Genomic DNA, 22062 nt, shown 5'->3' with positions numbered 1-22062 from the left:
ATGACAAATATGTATTTCCATAATGATAGAATTGTTAAGGAAAAGCATAAAATAGAAGATTTCGCATGGTAATACAGCGTTTCAAGATCCCGGAAATAAACAATAAAATGCAGAAATTCCAGTAATAAAAATGGAACTAGAACGAGACTTATAGACTCTATGCAGTTTCTGGTCTGTTTATCTACTTACATTTACTTTGTTCTTTAAGACCTAGATTTGTGGAACTTAAAACCTCATTTATCAAATCTTCAGCATCCACATACGTTTCACCAACTCGTCGATTCTTCACTGCATTATCTATTACCTAGACAAATAACAAATAGCATTTCAAATTTGACACTTTACATTTTAGTAAAAGTCTTTGTAAGAATCATGCAGATTTGGTAATATGTGATACACCTCAAAAAAAGGCTACATATTTTTATTTTTGTTATTGAGTTGTCTTATGGGTCTACATGATGAAGTGTATAATCATTCATTCCAATCTGTCTGTTCTCAGGAGATACTTCACATCAAATATCCAATAGTTTCTGTTGTATTTTCCCTACATTTTATGTATTGGATGTTTCTTTTTTTATTTGTGTTCAAAATAAGTACATCTTTTTTCCCTGTATTTTAATTTGAAATAAAAAAGTCTTGGTTATAGCTTTGTCATGCAATCAATTCCCTTTGGTAAAAAAAAATTAAAAAGTTCTTGAAGTGTACTTAGTGACAACTGGTTACAACCACAGGTAAAACCTAGGGGTAGAGTTTACTGTCCAACCTACAGTTATCATTTCCAACAACCATCATTTAACCAAATTCAACTTTGCAACATCTCATATCCATTTATTCACATTTCCAAAAAAAAAAGGTTAATAAAAAAAAATGAAGTACAAAGTAAGATTTTGTGGCACTGTAATGAAGTACAAAGTAAGATTTTGTGGCAATGTAATGAAGTACAAAGTAAGATTTTGTGACAATGTCAAATTGAGCTATTGCATTTACTGTCAAACCTTTTTGAGATCACAAGTTTTTTTTAATTTAAAAAAAAATCAAACCTTAAAAACAAATTAAATGTACCTTTCCCCTCTTGAGATCATACTGTAATGCGGATCCAGCACTAGGACTCCTGAAATGTTTAATTTATCAGGAAGTAAAAAATATTTCTATAAATCAACATTAACATATATAACAATTGTTGTAACTTTTTTCTTTCCTTTCATTATTTGCAAATAGTTGAGAATGTTTATGAACTTTTAACCACAAGGCAGTAAGTATTCTTATGGCCAGGAGTTTCAAACCATTTCCAATCTTCTCATTTCCTAGGGATTTCAAGGGAGAAACTGATCCTCTTTTAGCCTAGTCAGTATCTAAATTATTGTTCTTGATTGTTAAAAATTCAAGATTATAACCTGCTTGCTATGGCTCAAACTTTGAAAACCTAAATTTAATCATCTTAATTGAAGAAAGAAACTTAGTTTATACAATATCTATATATGAAGCACTATAATGTATAGCGGGAAATTTTCGTGAGGTTCAAATTTTTGCTATATTCTTGAGGATTGAGAAATCTCGAAAATAAAAGATTGTCAAATTTAATTCCTGATTTCTCTCAAAGTTATCTCTCATATACCTTACCTATGATTGCAAAAATTAAAGACTTCAAAAATAATATATTCTTATTTATCCTATTATAGATCAAATTTTGAAATTTGGCAACTGCAAAAAAATTACCTGTTTCAGAGTATCACTAATTCAAAGTAAATAGAAGCTTAAAATTGAAAATTTACTTCAACAAAATCAGAAATATGTTGTTTTTTCTGCAGACAGATGTTCTAAGGAATATGGTTTGTAAAGTCATTGAAGTGAAGCTTTTAACATAATATCAAATAATTCCAACCATTGGGAACATAAAGTAGAATTCAGGCAGTTAAAGGAAAAATGTTAACTAAATTTCAAATCATTCCCTTATTGGGGAGCTGACATTTACGATTCAAAATTTCATCTAAAATTTAAAACTGCTTAAAAATGATTTTTTAATGCCTGAGATCTAAAAATAAAAAGTGATGAGACACAAAAGTAAAATTTTGAAATGTATGCACCAATAACTGAAATCATTATTAAGATTTATCTACCTTGTGTGTGTAGGTGGATCATTTCCTAGACTTGACTGTCGACTATGCTGCTGCGATGAGTACCCTGTAGACCCCCGAGAGTGTTGGCTTGCATAGCTGTCATTCCTACAATGCCCCTTAACAAACTCAGAGCTGTGCTCTGGTTCTAGGTTATCTGCAAATAAACATTCAATAGAATAAAATCGAACATATTTACAGTGAATTCATGTTAAATGCATAGCTTTTTTGTCATGGGAAAAATACCCAATTAGCAGGAATTAAGATTTCAAAGGACTTGGATCCCTGTTTCAGTATTCCGTTAAAATAAACACGAAATATTGTTGTAAAAACAAATTCCTTACAAAAACTGAAGGGTGTCACTAAAGGTGTATCGTTGCTTTCTAATTCTTTTGCCCTTTGTTATACAAAAAAAGGAAAATAGAAAATAATTCCCATTACCATAAGGTGAGATATGTAGATATTTTGTGTGTTGAGTTCCTATATGATAAATATCAAATCTAGTATAAAAGATCAAACCATACTGTACAACTGAAATCATTATTGGTTGTACAAAAACTATCATTAATATGTGTTTTTAAGGAGGTAAACCTATGGTAAGAGAAATAACTCCTGAAATCATTATTGGTTGTACGAAAACTATCATTAATATGTGTTTTTAAGGAGGTAAACCTATGGTAAGAGAAATAACTCCTGAAATCAGTGATATGTTGGTATCATATTCAATTTCAACAAAGCCTTTCAAGCTTTCCTTTGAAACAGAATGAAATAAGTCTGAGTTACTCTGATGCTTACATGAGATTGATGTAATATGGTGAATACAAACATTCCAAAGATTTGTAACAGTTGTGTCCCTTACCCTAGGTCTACCTCCTTAAGTGGGTTGGAGAAACCAAAATAGTAACCAAAAAAATGGTATATTTTGCTACATTGTATAGATAGTAAAATATTTCAACGGACAAACAACAAACTAAAAAGGAAAAATTTCCTCTTACTGTACTTCCACAATAACAGATATTCATCAAAACATCATACAAAAGAACAATGAATAAAGAATTTTTTTGTCTCTTTTTACTCTTTATAAATAAAAGGAAAGAAAAACCTTATTACATAATATTTCTTAGTAACAGGATATTGAAATTCCTATTATTTCAGGTTTCAGGGAAGATCACATTTAATTTTACTTCAATATGACAATGCAATTCTTGGTAGAGTATTTACAATGGATATTCAAACAGTAGTTTGAGGAAGCCAACATCTGATATCAGTTATCATGTTATCAACAAATGTTGCACTGAAAAGGGATCACATGAGTATGGCATGATTAACAGCAGTTTAAGAAAGAAAAAGGTACATGTATAAATCATTAATTTAACATAAAGTTAATGAACTGTAATGATCTACAGTGGCTGTCTTTTTATAGATTATCTACAGTTCAAAACAGACATATAGTTTATGGTCTACTGAATATAAATTGAGAGCCTGTTCGTCTTCAAAGTATCAGAGGATGCAGAAAAGCATGAGTTCAAATAAACATTAGAATGATAAGGGAGTTATCTCCTTTTGATAAAGAAATTGCAATGCATTTCAATTAAGGAAGTAAATGGGGTTGCATATAACAGCTATCATATCCCCTGTATTTGAGTCTAAACCTACCAGCTGATGTTTTCTCCTTCCTGGTGAGGCTACCAAATCCACTTGATGATTCACTCTTATCATCAAGAGGTCCAGCAGGGTGAGGATCAGGATAATCAGCAGCTGTCACATCAGCAGTAGCAGCATGGGTTTTAGATGGACTGAAATATGAACAAACTCTGATGATGCATGATAGAGTCTTCTTGAACTTGACATAACGGCCTAGAACATACCATTTGTATGGTTAAATTATTGGATTGCAAGAATATGGAGCTCAAATGTGAAATGTTTCCAAATAAGACAGCAACGGTTGAATGTATGATTAATTATTTGGATGATTTATGGGTCAATAGTCCAATGGCATAATTCTTCAACAACATGAGTTTTGACTGAATTTTTCCACCAATATTTCTAATTATTTTCATATACAGCCAATCACGATTTTCATTCTCTCCTCTATACAGTAATGATTTAGCTCAGCTTTGTGTAACAGAGTATGGGCAAAAATACTGAAGCATCAAGCAAGTTGTCATTAGACTATCAATATAAATGACAGATAGTAAGACCATTATTTAGATTCTGCAGTAAATTTTTATTGCAGAGTACTTATATTGCCTAATTCAATTAGAAAATAAATTTTGACTTCAGGGCCAGATCTAGACGTCAATGACAAGTACCATAGAAGTTTTAGTAAATTATGTTTGAATTTTTGCCTATGTAATCTATCACAAAAACTTCTCTTTGTTGCTCACTTCTCCCTCTAGATTAGACCCTGCATGACTTTTAATTAACATATCACTAAATGGTTATGATCTTATCTCACTAAATAACTATCAAAGTCATGATACATGAATATGTACTGTATACTGAAAGTCTGAAATATCAACACAAAAACTGGAATCCATTTGTTACTTTAAACAACACTTACACTTTATAGATAGGATCCCCTGATATGAGGGTCATGTCAATTTCTATCTCTACAGTTGAGTTGTCTTGTCGATGTTTGGAATCATATCCCTCCAACAAGAATTTTCTTCTTTGTACCCCTGAGCCAGCAAACTCTGACAAGTTAATGTCAACAAATCCTAGTTTATGAGATGCTTTCCCTCCTTTGAGTTCCTGAAAAAAAAAAAGATGGTATATGTCTCTTTTATTTAATGATATACATGGGAGTTGAAATAAGCACTGGTCCAAGACCCTAAATTTCAGATGCAGAACCATTGAAATTTCATTTACCTAGGTCCTGGCCCTACCATACATGTACTTTGCATTTTGTCTTATTGAGGATCTTTCAATTTCTTCTGAAGGACCTTTCATTTAGGATGCAAAAAAAGTTCAGGACCTTTCACTCTTGAGGGTAAATTTAAAACCTTGTATATTTTGTCTTAAGGTAAATTTTATCATCATAATGCTAGTACAAATCAAGAACTTAAGACAAGAGAAAAAATTGATATAAAACAAGGTGGAGAATGTATGGATATGGTACAAGGTGGAGAATGGATGGACATGGTACAAGGAGGAGAATGGATGGACATGGTACAAGATGGAAAATGGATGAACATGGTACAAGGTGGAGAATGGATGGATATGGTACAAGGTGGAGAATGGATGGATATGGTACAAGGAGGAGAATGGATGGATATGTTACAAGGTGGAGAATGTATGGATATGGTACAAGGTGGAGAATGGATGGATATGGTACAAGGTAGACAAATAAATAGCCAAACTCGGATATAAAATGAGCTTAAAAGTTGTCTTTTTTTTTTTAATTTTAGTTAAAGCTAAGATGTTTGCACTTGACAACTCATAATATAGCTTATAAGCAATTTCTTTGGTTCATGCACTAGCAAGATAATGTGAGAATTAAATGTAAAGACACGCATTAACCTTAAATAGATAGCATGTTTCTTCATATATTAGATATATATATACAAATAAGAAAAGGAGCGCAAGTATGACACAGCAGTTACTGTTAAAGTAACTTTAATTTGTGAATACCAATTTTCGTGGATTCAGGAAGAAACACAAGCTCATGGATTTTTGAGTTTGTGGTTTTGAGGTTTTCAGTTTACACATCTATGGAAATCTCCTTTTCGTTGGGAACCAAATTTCATGGTTTGACCTACCCACAAAAAGCATGAAGATTGGTAACCCATTAGCAATAGTACTTTCACAGTAAATGAAATTAATATCAATCAGTTTCACTCAGCCTGTAAAATGTTTTTATATTTTCACCCTGAACTACAAAAATAGGGAAAAAAAGTAAAAAATACGCCATCTGGTCATATCAATTAAAATATCTATTTAACCAAGTCTGGGATTTGAACTGAAATCAAAAAGAACCTAATCACAGAATAATGGCTAGACAAAAAATAGATACAGGCATCAAAGTACATGACAATCATGAAAATATAATGCACATAAAAACACAAGTAAATGAGCAACACACACTCTAGTAAAAACTAGGAGAATGGACGTGGTGCACCAGTATGGTACTGGTAAGCATCTTCTGCTTTTTTAGAAACATGAATAATAAATAATCGAAATATATGCATATATCATCTTTTCTAGTGCTCTTAAAGTTAAGGCCTGGGGTAGATGAAAACTATGACACAGTGAACAAATCAGTTCTCATGGTGCAGATGGATACACCATAAGGATCTAAAAGTTCATTTTAGTCCAAAGTTCAAATAAACAGAATAAGGCACAATTAAGGTTTTATCAATGGGCAAAACTTTCAGTCAGCTTCTACAAACAATTCCATGTAACCAACAGCCCAACGTTTGATTTTTCTACAGAAACGACACAATACCCTACTAGAACTTTACAAAGACAAATTTACTTATTGCAGAAAAGGATAAAGGGTTTACCTTTATTGGATGTAATTGTACAACCATGTAGAAGAACAGATTGACTTGTAAGCAAAAGGTGTCACATTTCATCAAAGGACTACAAATGAGGCATCAGATAGATCATACAGATCAATGGTTAACCAGCTAAGACAGCTGTTCACACCAAAGATAGATCTATCTGAAACTCAACCCCATCTTATTGATTTTTGACTTATAGTTCTTGTAATAGGCAAACAGAGTTTACGTCTCCAATTACAGCATGAAAAGTACAAGTTTCTCAAGCAAGTATTAAAGACATTGTGGGATCAATCTTGTTACTTCATCAAATATTGCATCTCTCATTTGTGATTTAAATTTCACAGCTTGAAAAAATGTGATTAAAATCTCACTTTCATGTCAACTACAGCCAGTCTATGCCTTTCTATCTAGCATTAAGAGTAAACTTTTCAAACATCTTATAATCTATCTGCTGTGTCCTTAAAGTACACATGTATTGTTTGTTAGTCTTCTACCATATCAAGGTGAAACTGCACTTTTTCTAATGCTTTATGTCACACATGATCTCTCTAAAATTAATGATGGATATATAAGACAAAATATTACGAAAAATAGAGCAGTAATGGAACATTAAGTGATACCCCGCCACGTAATGATGAAATATGGGGAATGGCAAATTTTGCCATTATGTTCAAAATGTATTTTTTCACATAATACCTCACTACTTTGGGTGGAAGGGTATAAATTACCACACAAAAACCAAGTGTCTCTGGATGACCATGAAACTGAACATGACAAAAGCACCATACCAATGTAACTAAAAAAAAAATTTTCAACCGTATAAAAATTTTTGAAATATGTCAATTTGATTTGAGTTTTGGCATACCTGTATGTATGAATTGACAAACAGAATGACAGAAAGAAGCACATAAAATTATTAACTCTACTTCACAAATGGGCATACAAAAAAAATTCTATAAATGTGGTGCCAGTATCTGTTTAATCTGAGAATCAGTCACAGTACAATAGCTACATGTTGTATATTCAGTAATATGTTATAGTTAATGAAATAAAATAATGACTGAAACAATTATGGGGAAGAATTCTTACACCAAAAGCAATTATCTACAATTATTTCATAAATACTCCAATACAGCTGGAACTAATTGAAGCTTTACACACAAAACTCAAAACTTCACAGGATATTGTGGGTCATTTAATATTCATAGTATTTCAAGCATATATATTGAGAAAATCTTTTGATCTTCCACCTCTATGATATAAGTGGTTTTATAAATACAATGAGTTGTGCAATCGTATGACAAAATCCTGTTAAAATGCTACACATACATGCATCAGCATAATAAAAACATGTATCAGCTCCCAAGTTTGTGATACAATGAAATTCAAGGTTGAAACAACACAAGAATTCTCCTATATGATCAATTTTGTTCTTGTCAACCTGTAAGGTAGTGATATCTTAATGGGATCAAGCTGATAACCCAATAATCTGGAAATTACATGTTTCTACTATGGTCCTGGATATTTTATTGATATTTTCCAACTTAGAGTTTTAAAATGTATTTATTTTATTTTTTAAATCTCACAATTTTCTTAATCTACTGAGCAAACTTTTAAGTAGCACTCCAGCTAAGAATCATTCAAAATGTGATTCATGGGTAAAAAGCCTCCATATTTTTATTTTTGATATTTCGTTTGAAATGTCATAGTGAACAGAAAGTGGTTTTTCATATAACCCGTGCTCTTAGGAGATAAAAATTGTATAGAATGCACTGTAGATTTCAAAATTAAGGGAGATAACTCTGTAAATGACGCTCAATACAATAGAATCTATTGAATTTTCAATTTTGATTATCTCCTAAGAGCAGGCAGACTTTAATGAATAATTACACATTTCATAGTATAGACCCATAAAACAGCTTAATTACAAAAAATAAAAATATGTAGCATTTTTTGGGGTGTATCACATTTTTCAGATTTTGCATCATTCTTACAAAGACAGTTACTTAAAATACCAATTTAGATAAATAAATAAGATATACATGTATGACTCAATTAATCATATATTTTGAGATATATAGAAAATTTTGTATGTATTAATATTATTTGAGTCATGTTGCTTCACATATATCAGAATATTTGTTGTTGTACAGGTTCTTTGTGTATCAACAATTCTAGGTAGAGTGTCATAGATGAGGTACAGCAACCACAGAAATATTTGTTCTTTATTCACTTTGAATGTGTTCTCCTCATTTTCATGAATCATTAAAAAAGTTCTGCATTGGAAAAGATTGCACCAAGTAGAATAATGATGTGTGACAGAGCAGATTTTAGGGTTAAAGGTCCATGTGATGTCATATTTGCACTGTACAATATGGAAATTATTGCTCTCTTTCTCTGAGAAATGTTACCTCAAATGCTGAACAAAGAATCATTGTTACAAACTCAGTTTAAGTATGACCTGGTTTAATATTATAAGGAAGTGCACGTCATTCAATAGTGGTATAAAATGTTTGATCAAGCTGATTGACACCGATTCTAGCTATTTAGAGAATATCATTTACATCACCAATATAAAGTTCAAGTGTGATTACATAATGAAAAAAAAAAAACTCTTCAAAAATGACAAGCAATTGAAAGGTGAACAAGGAGAATAAAATTCAGCTCTAGTTAATAAATATACAATGACAATAGACAATAAAGTACATTGACTTGAAATTAAAATGATATACTGATGAAGCTTACTCCAGGTTTTGCTGAGCGTATTTTTCCCATTCTGATATTTTATTTCTAGTCAATATACTGTTACTGTCTTTATACTGCAATCCTAATCATTTTTTACACCAAGTTTGATATTTATACAACATGTTTATTACATTTCTTACTCAGTAGTGGCCCCAATAGTGATGCTGCTACGTAAGCAGGCAGTTGATGCAAGTGTAGGAAAGAAGGCAGAGCCAAAGTGATATATACTGTCACTGACTGACTGTATCATCAATATATACACTGTCAATGCATTTTGGTTGCTCAAATAGAATGATTGTAGCATAAATATTGTTTTATCAGTAATATTATTTTTTTTGCAGATTGTTCTGACTGCCTGATTTTTTTTTCTATAAAAGTCTAAGGTTAGTTTTGAATGCCTCAACAGAACATTACATCTCATCCTACATGTATCAAGCTCATTCTGTCTCAACTTCATAACTGCCATTATTCTGTATGTTTTTTTTTTATGCCATACTAAAATTTTCATTTTGAATATACCAAGGAGTAATATAAAAGAATAATTTTTTTTATAAAAATGGCTCACTTGTTTCCAGATCTTCATTATAAGTTTCAACAAAAATTAGAGCAGATTTTCATGCTTCCTGTCTTTTAGTAAAAAAAAACACAAAGAACTAAGCCCAGTGGATTGCCTTGTTTTCCATACATTAATTATTTCTATTACAACATCACTGTAACCAAAGTATGTCCCAAGAGACAACATAATATTTTCTGCTAATGACAAAGTCCTAATTAACAATGTTCATTAATTCCACAACAGATAATTATGATCATAAGAGTTCTATAAATAGATAACAACACCATCCTGTTAAATTGGTCTGGTAATTCATTCATGTAATACAGGTATTATGCAATATCTGTGAAAGAAATGTCAGATCTGGCCTTTGTTTCATAAAATATCTTCCAATTCAGATTTTCCTCAAATCCTCATTTCTTTTATTTCAAGTGATTTTATTGGTTGAAATTTGAGTTGAGGAATGTTTTAAAGAAAGTTTCAATTTGAGATTCTTTATGAAACCCAGAACCAGGTTTCATTAAATATTACATTTGAAAACTTCCTTAAATCCTTGAATTTTTGCTTCAAATATTGTTACATTGTATCTTCAACTTTCATCAATCTGATTGGTCAAAATTTTGGTGAGAAAGGACATAAAGAAATCTTAATTCAGATTGTTTATGAAACTCAATCCAGATCTCGGAATATAGAAAAGAGCCCCATGGTTCAGAATCTATGACAAAAGTTGCAGAATCTAAAATAAAAGCCATCAGTAATACATGAAACCATTTTTTTCTAAATATACATGTACTATCAAAATTAAATGCATGAATGAAATTTGAATTAATATAAAAGTTGATGATAGATATTAATACAGTACAAAACATACAATGCCATTCATTAATGTCATCATCATAAACGTTTGTAATGAAAATTATTTCATAAGTTTAAGATAAATTCTAATTTAGAGTCAGTGAGGTATTCGGTGACTTCCTATTAAAACTCCTTAGAAAAAAAATACTTTCTGTACTCTGTAGTGAATTCATCAGCTGTTGCACAACTACTGTATATACTATTACATACTAGTCCGCACCAATTTCAAATTCCTTCCATAAAAAACGAAGAGGGGCCAATAAAAGATGCACAGAGTTCCAGAAATGTTTTACATGTAAATGTTAAAAAAAAAAAAAATTACAGAAAGGGGACAAGACCCATTAGGTATTTTACATATCTTAACAATTATCACGTTTTGATTACCTGCAGGTCACCCATTTTAGCAATTCAAAAAAGGTAACCTGATTCCACTCCTAAAGTTGTAGTATTAGATTAGGCAAAAGCAGTATCAGTAGACCAAAAGACTGTGAAGATCCATTGAACAGATAAACAACAACAAAAGGATGGATATATACCTGAGTAAAACACAGGGCAGCAGACAGGGACTATTGGCAAAACTTAATGGCCTGGTGGGAATTGGAGTAAATGTATTTAAGACCTTTAATGGTAAATATTCATGTGCTGTTATGGAAAAGTACCAGTAAGATACATGTAGAAATACATGGCTCTATATCTCCTCAAAATTGATTACACAGAGTTAGAAAATTCTCATATAGATGGTTAATTTAAATTTAAAAATGTTACTGCACCCAATTTAACCATTACAGTAAGTATACATTAATATCTCTTATGTTCCATGCAGACTATTACAGATGTATAAAAAGGATGATTTACATGGTTAAAACATTTAAAGTACAAGTGTTGTAGCATAAAAATTAACACTAAATTTGTCATATACCTTGTACAAGGGTTTTGACATTTGGCAATCCTTGAACTTTTAAAAGCTACTGAACAAATAAATATAAGATATATATATTCAGTAAGTCTACATTTATATATGTCACCCCTTGGACAGCCTAAGAGTAAATATTGATATTTACATCATATCAATATGGAATCTGATGGGTCTTAAGAGATTTTAATCTAAAGGCATACAAACCAACTTGTATTCCAGATAAAATTTTGTTTAAAAATCATGCAAAGCTAAAATGTTCAACACCCAAAGGCAGTCTAACCAAGCACAACATGTAAATTGAGTGTTACATAAAAACCAAGAAAGATAACATCCTGAAACTAGAACTATTTACATGTGTAGATAAAAATTCAAATCAAGAGAATAATTCACAGTTTTCACAGAAATCATTCTTCCAACACACAAAACTAACAGATGACAAGAAAAAATGCAAGCTAAAATTTTTATACCCTCAAAATTAAATGGAGGTACCGATAAGCTTTTTTAATGGGTGAATCATACACTGCATGACTTTTAGAGAGAAAGATACTTAATATATATGTCATAGTACAGCTGTATTTACTGTCAAATCTTCAAAAATAGTTTGAGTTATAATGCATTGAAACTCAACATTTCTGATCAAAGCTTAAGTCAACATGATTTTTCATCTCTGCCTCAATGAAGACTGAACAATGAAATACGGAAGAAGTTGACAGGAAAGCAGAAATATCCACTAATTTTACACAAGCAACAAAGTCCATATGAATTTTAAACAATTTATTCCTATCATATAAGATTTGCATTAAATGAATGAATAGATTGACCCACAATACAAGTACATATTACCGGTATATCGTTACATGTAATTATACAAGGCAGACAACATATGTGCCATTACCGTATTCCATTTAAAGCAGGAAAATATTGTCATGCATAATGTCAGGGCCCTTGAGAAAATCTCTATCCATAAATCTCTACTGATTACATGTATATTTTGGTAAATCTCTATCAATATCTTTATGTTACATGTACAATGTATATTTGATGACCATAAGTGTTTCAGGAAAAGCTCAACAAGTGTAGAGTAGGAAATAGTACCATACAGTTCAAACAGAGGCACTTATATCAAAATTCAGGTTAACCGAATCGAGATTACTAGATCAAACAACATCAGAACAAGGTCAAATTATAAGCATCACTACAATAAGTACTTTAAGTCACTAGCCCCTTCCTTTGAAAAAGTAAAATTGATTTGGGTAAGTGAAAGAGTAATCAAGAGAACCAAGATTCTACCAGAAATCAAAAGAATAGAACCAAAAGACAAAGACCAGACATGGAAAACAGACATACACAACAAAGAACATAATATAACCAAAATAATACATACAAAGTAACAAAAGTAAATGAGCAACTTGGACTCCACTAAAAACTGGGAGCATGGACCAGGTGCACTGTTAGGGTGTCCTCTGCTTTTCTAGAAACATATGCAGAGTTGCTCATAAAAAGTCAAGTACAGCATAGGTGAGTGAAAATGAGAGAGATAAATGAAAAGAAAGAAGAAAGATAAACAGAAAAATTTTATTAAATATGTTGGAAAAACTTATTGTAATGTTATTTTTTTAGGGATGTAGCTGACGAAGTTTTTGGCATAGAACCTCTCTAAATATGTTCTTTTCAACATTTCATATGGTCATTAAAGCATCTTTTTTGCACTAACATATGCTATCTCCTAGCCCAAATGTCAAAGATCACAATGATGTATGTAATCAGTTAAACGTGGGAGTGAACTTGAACAATGACATGCATAGCATTAGTTCCATGTTATTTAATGCAAAACTGCACTCAGCCACAAAAACTGAGTTTGAATCAATATTCAAGCAGAGCAAAGAGTCCCAGATTAAAGTCCATAGACATTATATCCAGAATATAAGGAAGTTCAAAAATACTTTCAAGATTACATTGTATACATACAGAATATGTCAACAGAGTGGTTTCTGTGACAGTGTAACATTAGTGGGTATATAATGTACACATCTTCAATGGTTTCAAAGGGTTGACCATTCATGTATGTACAATGGGTATGTACTTGACATATGTTCAATGGTATCCATGGCCTAAGAGTAATCAAGGGAACCAAAGTTATAGCGGTAATCAAAAGAATGTAAACAAAAGTAAATGAGCAACTCGGACTCCACTAAAAACTGGGAGCATGGACCAGGTGCACCAATAGGGTAAGCGCCCTCTGCTTTTCTAGAAACACCCACCGAATTGCTCATAAAAAGTCAAGTCCGGGGTAGACAAACGAGGAAAGGAAAACTATGACCCGTTGAATAAATCAGTTTTTATGATGCTGATGGATACACCATAACACCATAACTAAATCGACCATTCACAATATGTACAATGTACATGCACTATACACAAGTTCAATAATATTCAAGGCCTAGATATTTAAAATGTACATGTACTATACACATCAGTTCAACATTTTTCTGGGTTTTAGCTGATCATTCATAATCTTTAGTCACAATACTCTACTGTAGTACACTTGTGAAATCACAGTCTCGCAAACATATTTTGTCCTCAGAATGTTACCATGCACATAGTAATCCAATATGCAACTAAGTATAATTCAGAACAAGTTCATGTATTGATTTTATATTACCAGTATTTTATTACAGCCTATGCAAAATTTTCTAGCCTGAATCATAATTAAAAAATTTTACCTTTAAAAAGGAACCAAATTCTACTGAATTTCCACTAACCTGATTCATTTTTCGGCACAGAGCCAGTTGCAGTAGCAAAAGTCATATTAAACAATAACCCATAATATTTCAGAGAACTATTTACATACATATATAAAAATTGACAGTTTGTAAATGTACTGTACCTTGTACTATGAACATGGCTTGATACTGTCACCTACATGTACATGTATGTCTCCTAACAAGAGTGAGGAAGGTAATAGTGAATATGGCTTGACAACATAACTTGTTCTTTTCCTCAGCCATTTCAGTTAAAATTCAAGGCAGACCTCTGATTACATGCATGGTTTTGCTACTGGTATTTATCTTAACTGTTTTAGAGATATACTTTACTTTATGCACCGACTTTCCTTCAATCATACTCCAATTCAAAACAAAGTCCATTTTAAGTTCATCTCCAACAATATTCTGTATAGTGGGAGTATTTTTGGTTTTTTTTTCTCCAATATTTTGTAGTTATACCAATTAAGGAAATTTTCTTCATCTCCTTATCATTTGAAACTACACAAGTTAATAACTGGATGTGAAAACTTTCCACAAACAAATAAACTAACACATCAAAATTTTAAAAAATTATGTATACTTACGTTACCTAATTAATGTGTACTCACCCTGCTTACTGAGATTCCTCACATACAGGGATCTAGGTATCCAGTATGTACAATGACATGACCTAATTAATGTGTTCTTAACCTTCTTACTGAGATCCTACACATACAGGGATCTAGGTATCCAGTATGTACAATGACATGACCTAATTAATGTGTTCTTAACCTTCTTACTGAGATCCCAAACATACAGGGATCTAGGTATGCAGTATGTACAATGACATGACCTAATTAATGTGTTCTTAACCTTCTTACTGAGATCCCACACATACAAGAATCTAGGTATCCAGTATATACAATGACATGACCTAATTAATGTGTTCTTAACCTTCTTACTGAGATCCTACACATACAGGGATCTAGGTATCCAGTATGTACAATGACATGACCTAATTAATGTGTTCTTAACCTTCTTACTGAGATCCCAAACATACAGGGATCTAGGTATCCAGTATGTACAACGACATGACCTAATTAATGTTTTCTTAACCTTCTTACTGAGATCCTACACATACAGGGATCTAGGTATGCAGTATATACAATGACATGACCTAATTAATGTGTTCTTAACCTTCTTACTGAGATCCTACACATACAGGGATCTAGGTATGCAGTATGTACAATGACATGACCTAATTAACGTGTTCTTTACCTTCTTACTGAGATCCCACACATACAGGGATCTAAGTATCCAGTAGATACAATGACATGACCTAATTATTGGGTTCTTAACCTTCTTACTGAGATCCCACACATACAGGGATCTAGGTATCCAGTATGTACAACGACATGACCTAATTAATGTTTTCTTAATCTTCTTACTGAGATCCTACACATACAGGGATCTAGGTATCCAGAATGTACAATGACATGATCTAATTAATGTGTACCTACCCTTCTTACTGAGATCCTACACATACAGGGATCTAGGTATCCAGTATGTGCATTAGCAGTAATTTTACATTGGAAATTAAATCTTGATTTCCATATAACACTGTGGTTGTTTACTTCTTCTCTGAAATAAACAAGCAAGAATAAAAAGATGTTGTAAATGTAAACTATACGTAATATAACTTAAGGTGTACCATTGCTTCAGTTACAGTGAGGATTTTTAAGTGTTTTGTCTTCATTGAGACATTACTTGATGTCAAGCACTTGACATCAATTTAATTCAGTTAAGAATAAACATTTACTTTCAATAAAATTTATTTTAAAGAAAGATTAATTTTAGTTAGAAACTGTTCTGTCCACAGTTGGTAGATTTATGTACATGTATGAGATATAAAATGAAAAAGAGTTTGCAAACATTGTCACACTGTGTATTCCCTCACTCATAAGAGCTAACATCGGAGATCCTTCATTGCAAAGTTAACAAAGATCACAGCTGATGATAGGTGTATAGGGCTCTTAAATTCTTTGTTTCCCCTCATTTATTGAGGTATGCGGAATTCACCATGAAAAATGTTACATTTGTTATTTTTGAAGGTTATTTTCTATTGTGGGAAAGTTTATTTCCGGTGAAATAAATAGGTATACAGATAACAGAACAGTTGGTTAAAAAGTTGGAAGCTGATAATCAATACACCAAGGACATTGCTCTCTATTTAAAGCACAAAACCTTAAGAAGTAAAAGGTTTTTCAAAAAGAGCAGAAAATACATGTACATGTACATCTAAATAGTTTTCATCAGTTGATTAAATTTTATCAAGAAATTAGTTAAGACACTTGACTTAAGGTTGATTTCAACAATCCCATCCCACAACAATAAATTTCCATCACAGTCAATACTATAAGATATCAAACTTTCTCATGTTGAGTCACACTTGTAAGTTGTGACAAATTAAGTACTTATGTAAAATAAGCAGCTGTGTCTGTGGCCTTGGGGAAGATTACTATCCATTTGTGTTTTTTCCTACTTGGATTTAATACTTTGAAAAATCAACTGTTAAAATGATATATGTTTGTGTTTGAAGAATTTATACAAGTAATTTTGGATCATGCTTTGTTGTACTCTTTCCAATAAATAACCAGATTATTGAAAAGACAAAGTGAAATTCCACTTTATATGTATACATGTATGTACAATGTATTTGAACTTTGATTACAAATTCTGTTCGCTTTTTGGAAAATCAATATAGGGCCAAAACAAAATTTTCTGTTTCCTTATACCCTACCTACCTATTTTTAATTTTTGAGCTAACCCGAAACATTTTAGAGTCATTTTGGTTCAAGTACTGTTAACGTTGTTTCCCCATTAACTCAATATCATATGCTTTTGGAACTTAAAATAATGTCCCCAACTAACTACCCTTTCTCTAGCCAATCATAATTTTTTAGCCTATTGTACATGTCCAACCTCTCTCTATTGAATGATTACAACACAAGTGACAGTACATGTACTTTTATAATGAGGCTCTCTGCATATGTGTACTTAAAACATTTAATTATTCCTTTCATTCATAGAATTGTCCTGGGGTACAAATAAAAAAAAAACTGTTCAGCTACTTTGTAAGTCCCTATTGGTAAATTTCTGATATGTGCCTGTTTGTGGAAGTGTTTCAAGTATTCTAAATAAATAAGTACATGTACAGAACTTAGTACATAGGGCCTAAAAAATTACCAGTGTTTACACTTACTGTACTGACCCTAATTTTTTGTGCCTTCCCTGAAGTTTGTTTTTGCCATTTTTACATCCATTATTAAAATCTGAATATGCCTACAATACATACCAGTTAAAATCTTTAAAAAAAAATAAAGTTTTGCCTACCTAATGACCCTTGACAATTAAAGGAAAAGCACAGGTTTTTTACTGGTACTACATGTAGCAGATTTCAATCGCTCACCTGGTTGAATTTTGCCTTTCAAAGGCAATAAATTTAACAAGCTGTCCAACAATTTTGACTCAAGAAGACTTTGGCAGGACTTATCATAGTTTTCAAGACAGTGGCTGAAAACTGTAAAAAAAAATTTTTAAATCATCATTTTTCCCATTTCAAGGGCAATAACTCTTACAAGGAGTCATCTGACAACTTTCATCCCTACAGACTTTTGTAGTTCTAATAATAAGGATCATTTCAGCTACTGAAAGAATTTGGCTAAATAAGTATTGTCAGACGAGAAGAATTTTGAAAGAAATAATATTAAAAGTAGCAAAAAAATGTTAGAAAAGGACAATAGCTCCAACATGGGTTAATGGATTAAAACGAAAATTTAGCCGCAGATAGACCTCATAAAGCTGAACACTTTTACCCAGTCAGAATTAAGCTAAACTAACGATTTTGGAGATATATGCAAAAAAACCATGGTCTAAACCCTTTGTTCTATTTTTAGTAACGGTGGCAATGTTTTTGACGGATCAAAAATCCCCATACCAGTTCTAAGAAGGATACCCCTAGGAACATTTCTACCAAGTTTGGTTTCAACTGGTAGTAGTATCAGAGGAAAAGATTTTGGAAAGAAATAACATTAAAAATAGCAAAAAATGTTGAAAACGGATAATAACTCCAACATGGCTAAATGGATTAAAATGAAAATTTGACTGCAAATATATCTCATCATGCTGAACACTTTTAATATGTCAAAATTTAGCTTAACCTAATGATTTGGAGATATATGCAAAAAAACTACTGTCTGACCCCTATGTTCTATTTTTAGTAACAATGGCCATGTTTTTCAACGGATCCAAATTCCCCACAACAGTTCTATGCTGAAGAATATTCATACCAAGTTTGGTTACGATTGGTCAAGTAGTGTCAGAGGAGAAGATTTTTGAAAAATTGTTAAAAAGACGACAGACAACGGACGCCCAAGTGATGGCAGTAGCTCACATGGCCTTCCACCAGGTAAGCTAAAAAAAGATATTACATGTACATGTATTATAGGACGAAGTGTCCGTGATGTCCTACATATGTAGATTCTGTCAAAATATGAATGGCTCAGAATCTTCTGTTGAAAATAATGTATTTTGGAAGTGATGCATGCAGTTTGGATGTGATTGTCTCACATATTTCTGTTGGTTGAGACAATTGATAGCAATATAAACAACATACATGTAACAGCACATTACCAACAAAGTCAAATGCATTGCATATATATATTTGTATATCCCTGGTACATTGTTGTACATCATAATATAGCACATTGTACAAAAATGTACATTGTTCACTAGTGTACATTTTTGTACATGTACAAGCATCTTTTGAACTCAAAGCATACAATCAAGCTTTTTACTTTATACTTTTTTACAGATACATGTACACTGAACAATGCATGAACCCTCTCAATACATGTATTCATAGGGAAAGAATGTTTACAAAACAAGCCTCTAACTATATATACAAATATAGCATGTACAATGTACAAATGTACACTTACAAGCTAATTTACTAGTAACTTAGGGTACCAAAATACCACCAGCAGTTCATGTAAATATGTTAATCTATTTCAACAAACACTGTTGATAAAAACTGTGATGTTTTAAAAGAATGTAATCATTCTAAATATATACATTTAATGACCTGATACTCAATAAGTTTGTTTTTTTTTGTGAATTTTCTTCGGTTGTGTCTTTCGTAAACATACTTTAAAGGCAATTTTGTACATGAAAAATGATATACTGTAAAAATGTACATGTACATGCATTTACTTAATTTATCCTATCCAAACTCCAAACTAAATTACTCCAAAAACAAGACCAAACAATTAATGTATCTCCTTGGGTTTGTCAGAAAAACTGATTTGTTATAACGAAAATTCTTCAAAAATGAAATTGCCAGAACAAAATTGTGAACCTTTTGAATTTCAAAGAGGGATAAATGTGTAATAATGTACAAATGTATCAGTAATTGGTGTACATGTACATTTCATGTGCATATGTACAATTTGAAGTATTCAAAAAGACACTTCCAGTATATGGCTGAAATACAAATGTATCTCACACTTACATTTGTACTTACTAGTTTTTATTTCAAAGACTAATGTTGAATTTTCCATCACAACTGTGAGAAGTACAAAACTGAACATGTATGTTAAATATTGGTGCATTTTTGAAGAACTGTACATACATGTATGAAGACATACATTTTGTAATACATATCGTACATGATAATACATCTTATAATGAATAATATAGGGTTTAAAATAGTAAACTGATAGACTTCAAATGGGAATTAATTTTTGTTATTTCATCAATCAAATCTCAGACGAAATATACATGTACATGCACTGTACATTTTTTTTGATTACAAATGTGCAGAAAAGTTCTCAGGTTAACTTTCAAACTTTAATTGTCAAAGGAAAGATTTTAAATCTCAAGTTTCCAGATTTTTGTTTGTAAATGCTTGAAATCTTTGCTTACTTGATCAGAATAAGAGAACTGGGATACTAATTGTGAGATCTGACAGATCAATGTGGGTTTGAGTCTTGTTCAAATCGGACAGATGTACATGTACATGTATTAATGTATCAAAATTATAACCCTGATAATACATGTACATGAACAAATGTACATGCATCAACTTCATAAAAAATTATTTAGCCTGGAAAAACTAAAGATTTCATTTTTCAGTGTGCAAAAGTCCTATTAATCAAACATGAAAAATCAATGAACATGGAAAAAATAAAAGGAAGTGACCTTTTAGATGATAAACATTTTATCCAATAAAATAACATCTTAATCAGTCAAATCATTCATAACTGAGTTATCATACAAGTCAGTGGACAAAAAGATGAACAGACAGCAGTATAATCTGTACCAACAATAATATTTAAACATTAATCTACAATGTACATGTAGTGATAAAATCAAAAAGTACATTTGTATTTCTGATGAAAACAATGTCATACATGTACATGTACATTACTGGACTCTGTATGTACTGAACAAAACTGTAGCATATTTCATACTAGGGATAATAAATACTTGAATAGTACATTTGTTATAGAAAAAAATACAGTACATTTTAGTCACTACATGTAATGCATATGTACACTGTACATGTAATTTGCACATGTACATGTATGTACAACTTACAAGACGAAAACTTGTACTCATACTCCTTCTTAAATCATACCAAATAGAGACTGGATACTGACACACAAATTGAAAACAGAATTGCTTCTGATTTGTATACAGAAATGTTTTCATGTAAATGTATGATGTACAGTAATTCATGTGAAGAAAATGAGAACATTTTTAAATGGTATACGTAAAATTGTACCCTGTAGATGTAAGTGCTTTCCCTCCTATTTTTGTAAGCTGTATTTCTATTTGCCTGGAATGAACCTGTAACTGGTTAATAAAGAATTTTATTTTATGATATACATGTGCATGTACATTTTGTACGTCTGGTACATTGTATTTCTGTACACGAAATGTAAAACATGTTATTCTACCTACCATAACAAAATTTTAACAGTTCCTCACTAATAAAGCAGCACTGCATAGTAATGCTTTCAATTATTATTTTTTAACAATAATTTTATGCTACATTGTATTAGAAAATATACATTGTACATGTACATGTTTCATTTAGACTATAATAGTCAGTGCCAAACAAAAAAGTTCCACAAGGAACACATTATTGACATTAAATCTGAAAAAAAAGTATCCTAATCTGACTTATAAGACCCTGAAAATGTATACCTTGCAGACTGTGTCAAAAAGCTACCACCATCAATCAAGCGAACTTTGGCATATAAAATTCCACTGACAAATGGTACTGAGGATAATTCTTGTAGTCCAAAGTCAACATCAAATTTGAATCTTTTCTTCTTTGTCATGAAGGACATCATTTTATAACATTTCCCTGAAATATGTAGATGCCAGTAAAATGCTTCACACTAAATTTACTGGCGACGTAGCATTTATCACTGTAAATGTCAACAAATCATATCCGAAATTAGTAGGATTCATTCATTACTCAGCCTCCCACAGCTGCACTACACTACAGGTAACAGCTGAAGACGTCCGGGAAAAAAACACATTCAAAGGTAATATGAGGGGG

At 31.6% G+C, this 22062-nt stretch overlaps 1 protein-coding gene across 1 annotated transcript in view; it reads right to left on the bottom strand.

The window, feature by feature from the left end:
* LOC148611694 (EEIG family member 2-like) overlaps positions 1-21987 on the bottom strand; it is a 29201-nt gene extending 7214 nt beyond the window's left edge. Inside the window, exons 1-7 of the mRNA XM_088592491.1 lie at positions 21702-21987; positions 15953-16073; positions 4678-4868; positions 3771-3910; positions 2118-2271; positions 1063-1111; positions 190-304 (exon numbers count right to left, since the gene is read on the bottom strand). Of these exons, the coding sequence (XP_088448617.1) occupies positions 190-304; positions 1063-1111; positions 2118-2271; positions 3771-3910; positions 4678-4868; positions 15953-16073; positions 21702-21850 (919 nt within the window). The 5' untranslated portion in view covers positions 21851-21987. The remainder of the gene's footprint in view (positions 1-189; positions 305-1062; positions 1112-2117; positions 2272-3770; positions 3911-4677; positions 4869-15952; positions 16074-21701) is intronic.
* Positions 21988-22062: the final 75 nt, after the last annotated feature.

The sequence above is a fragment of the Perna viridis genome, chromosome 7 (assembly GCF_037379345.1).
Source record: "Perna viridis isolate PV_CMFRI_1.1 ecotype Kerala chromosome 7, ASM3737934v1, whole genome shotgun sequence".
Lineage (NCBI taxonomy): Eukaryota > Metazoa > Mollusca > Bivalvia > Mytilida > Mytilidae > Perna > Perna viridis.
The sequence above is the reverse complement of the archived record's forward strand: the minus strand, read 5'-3'. Positions and strand labels throughout refer to the sequence as shown.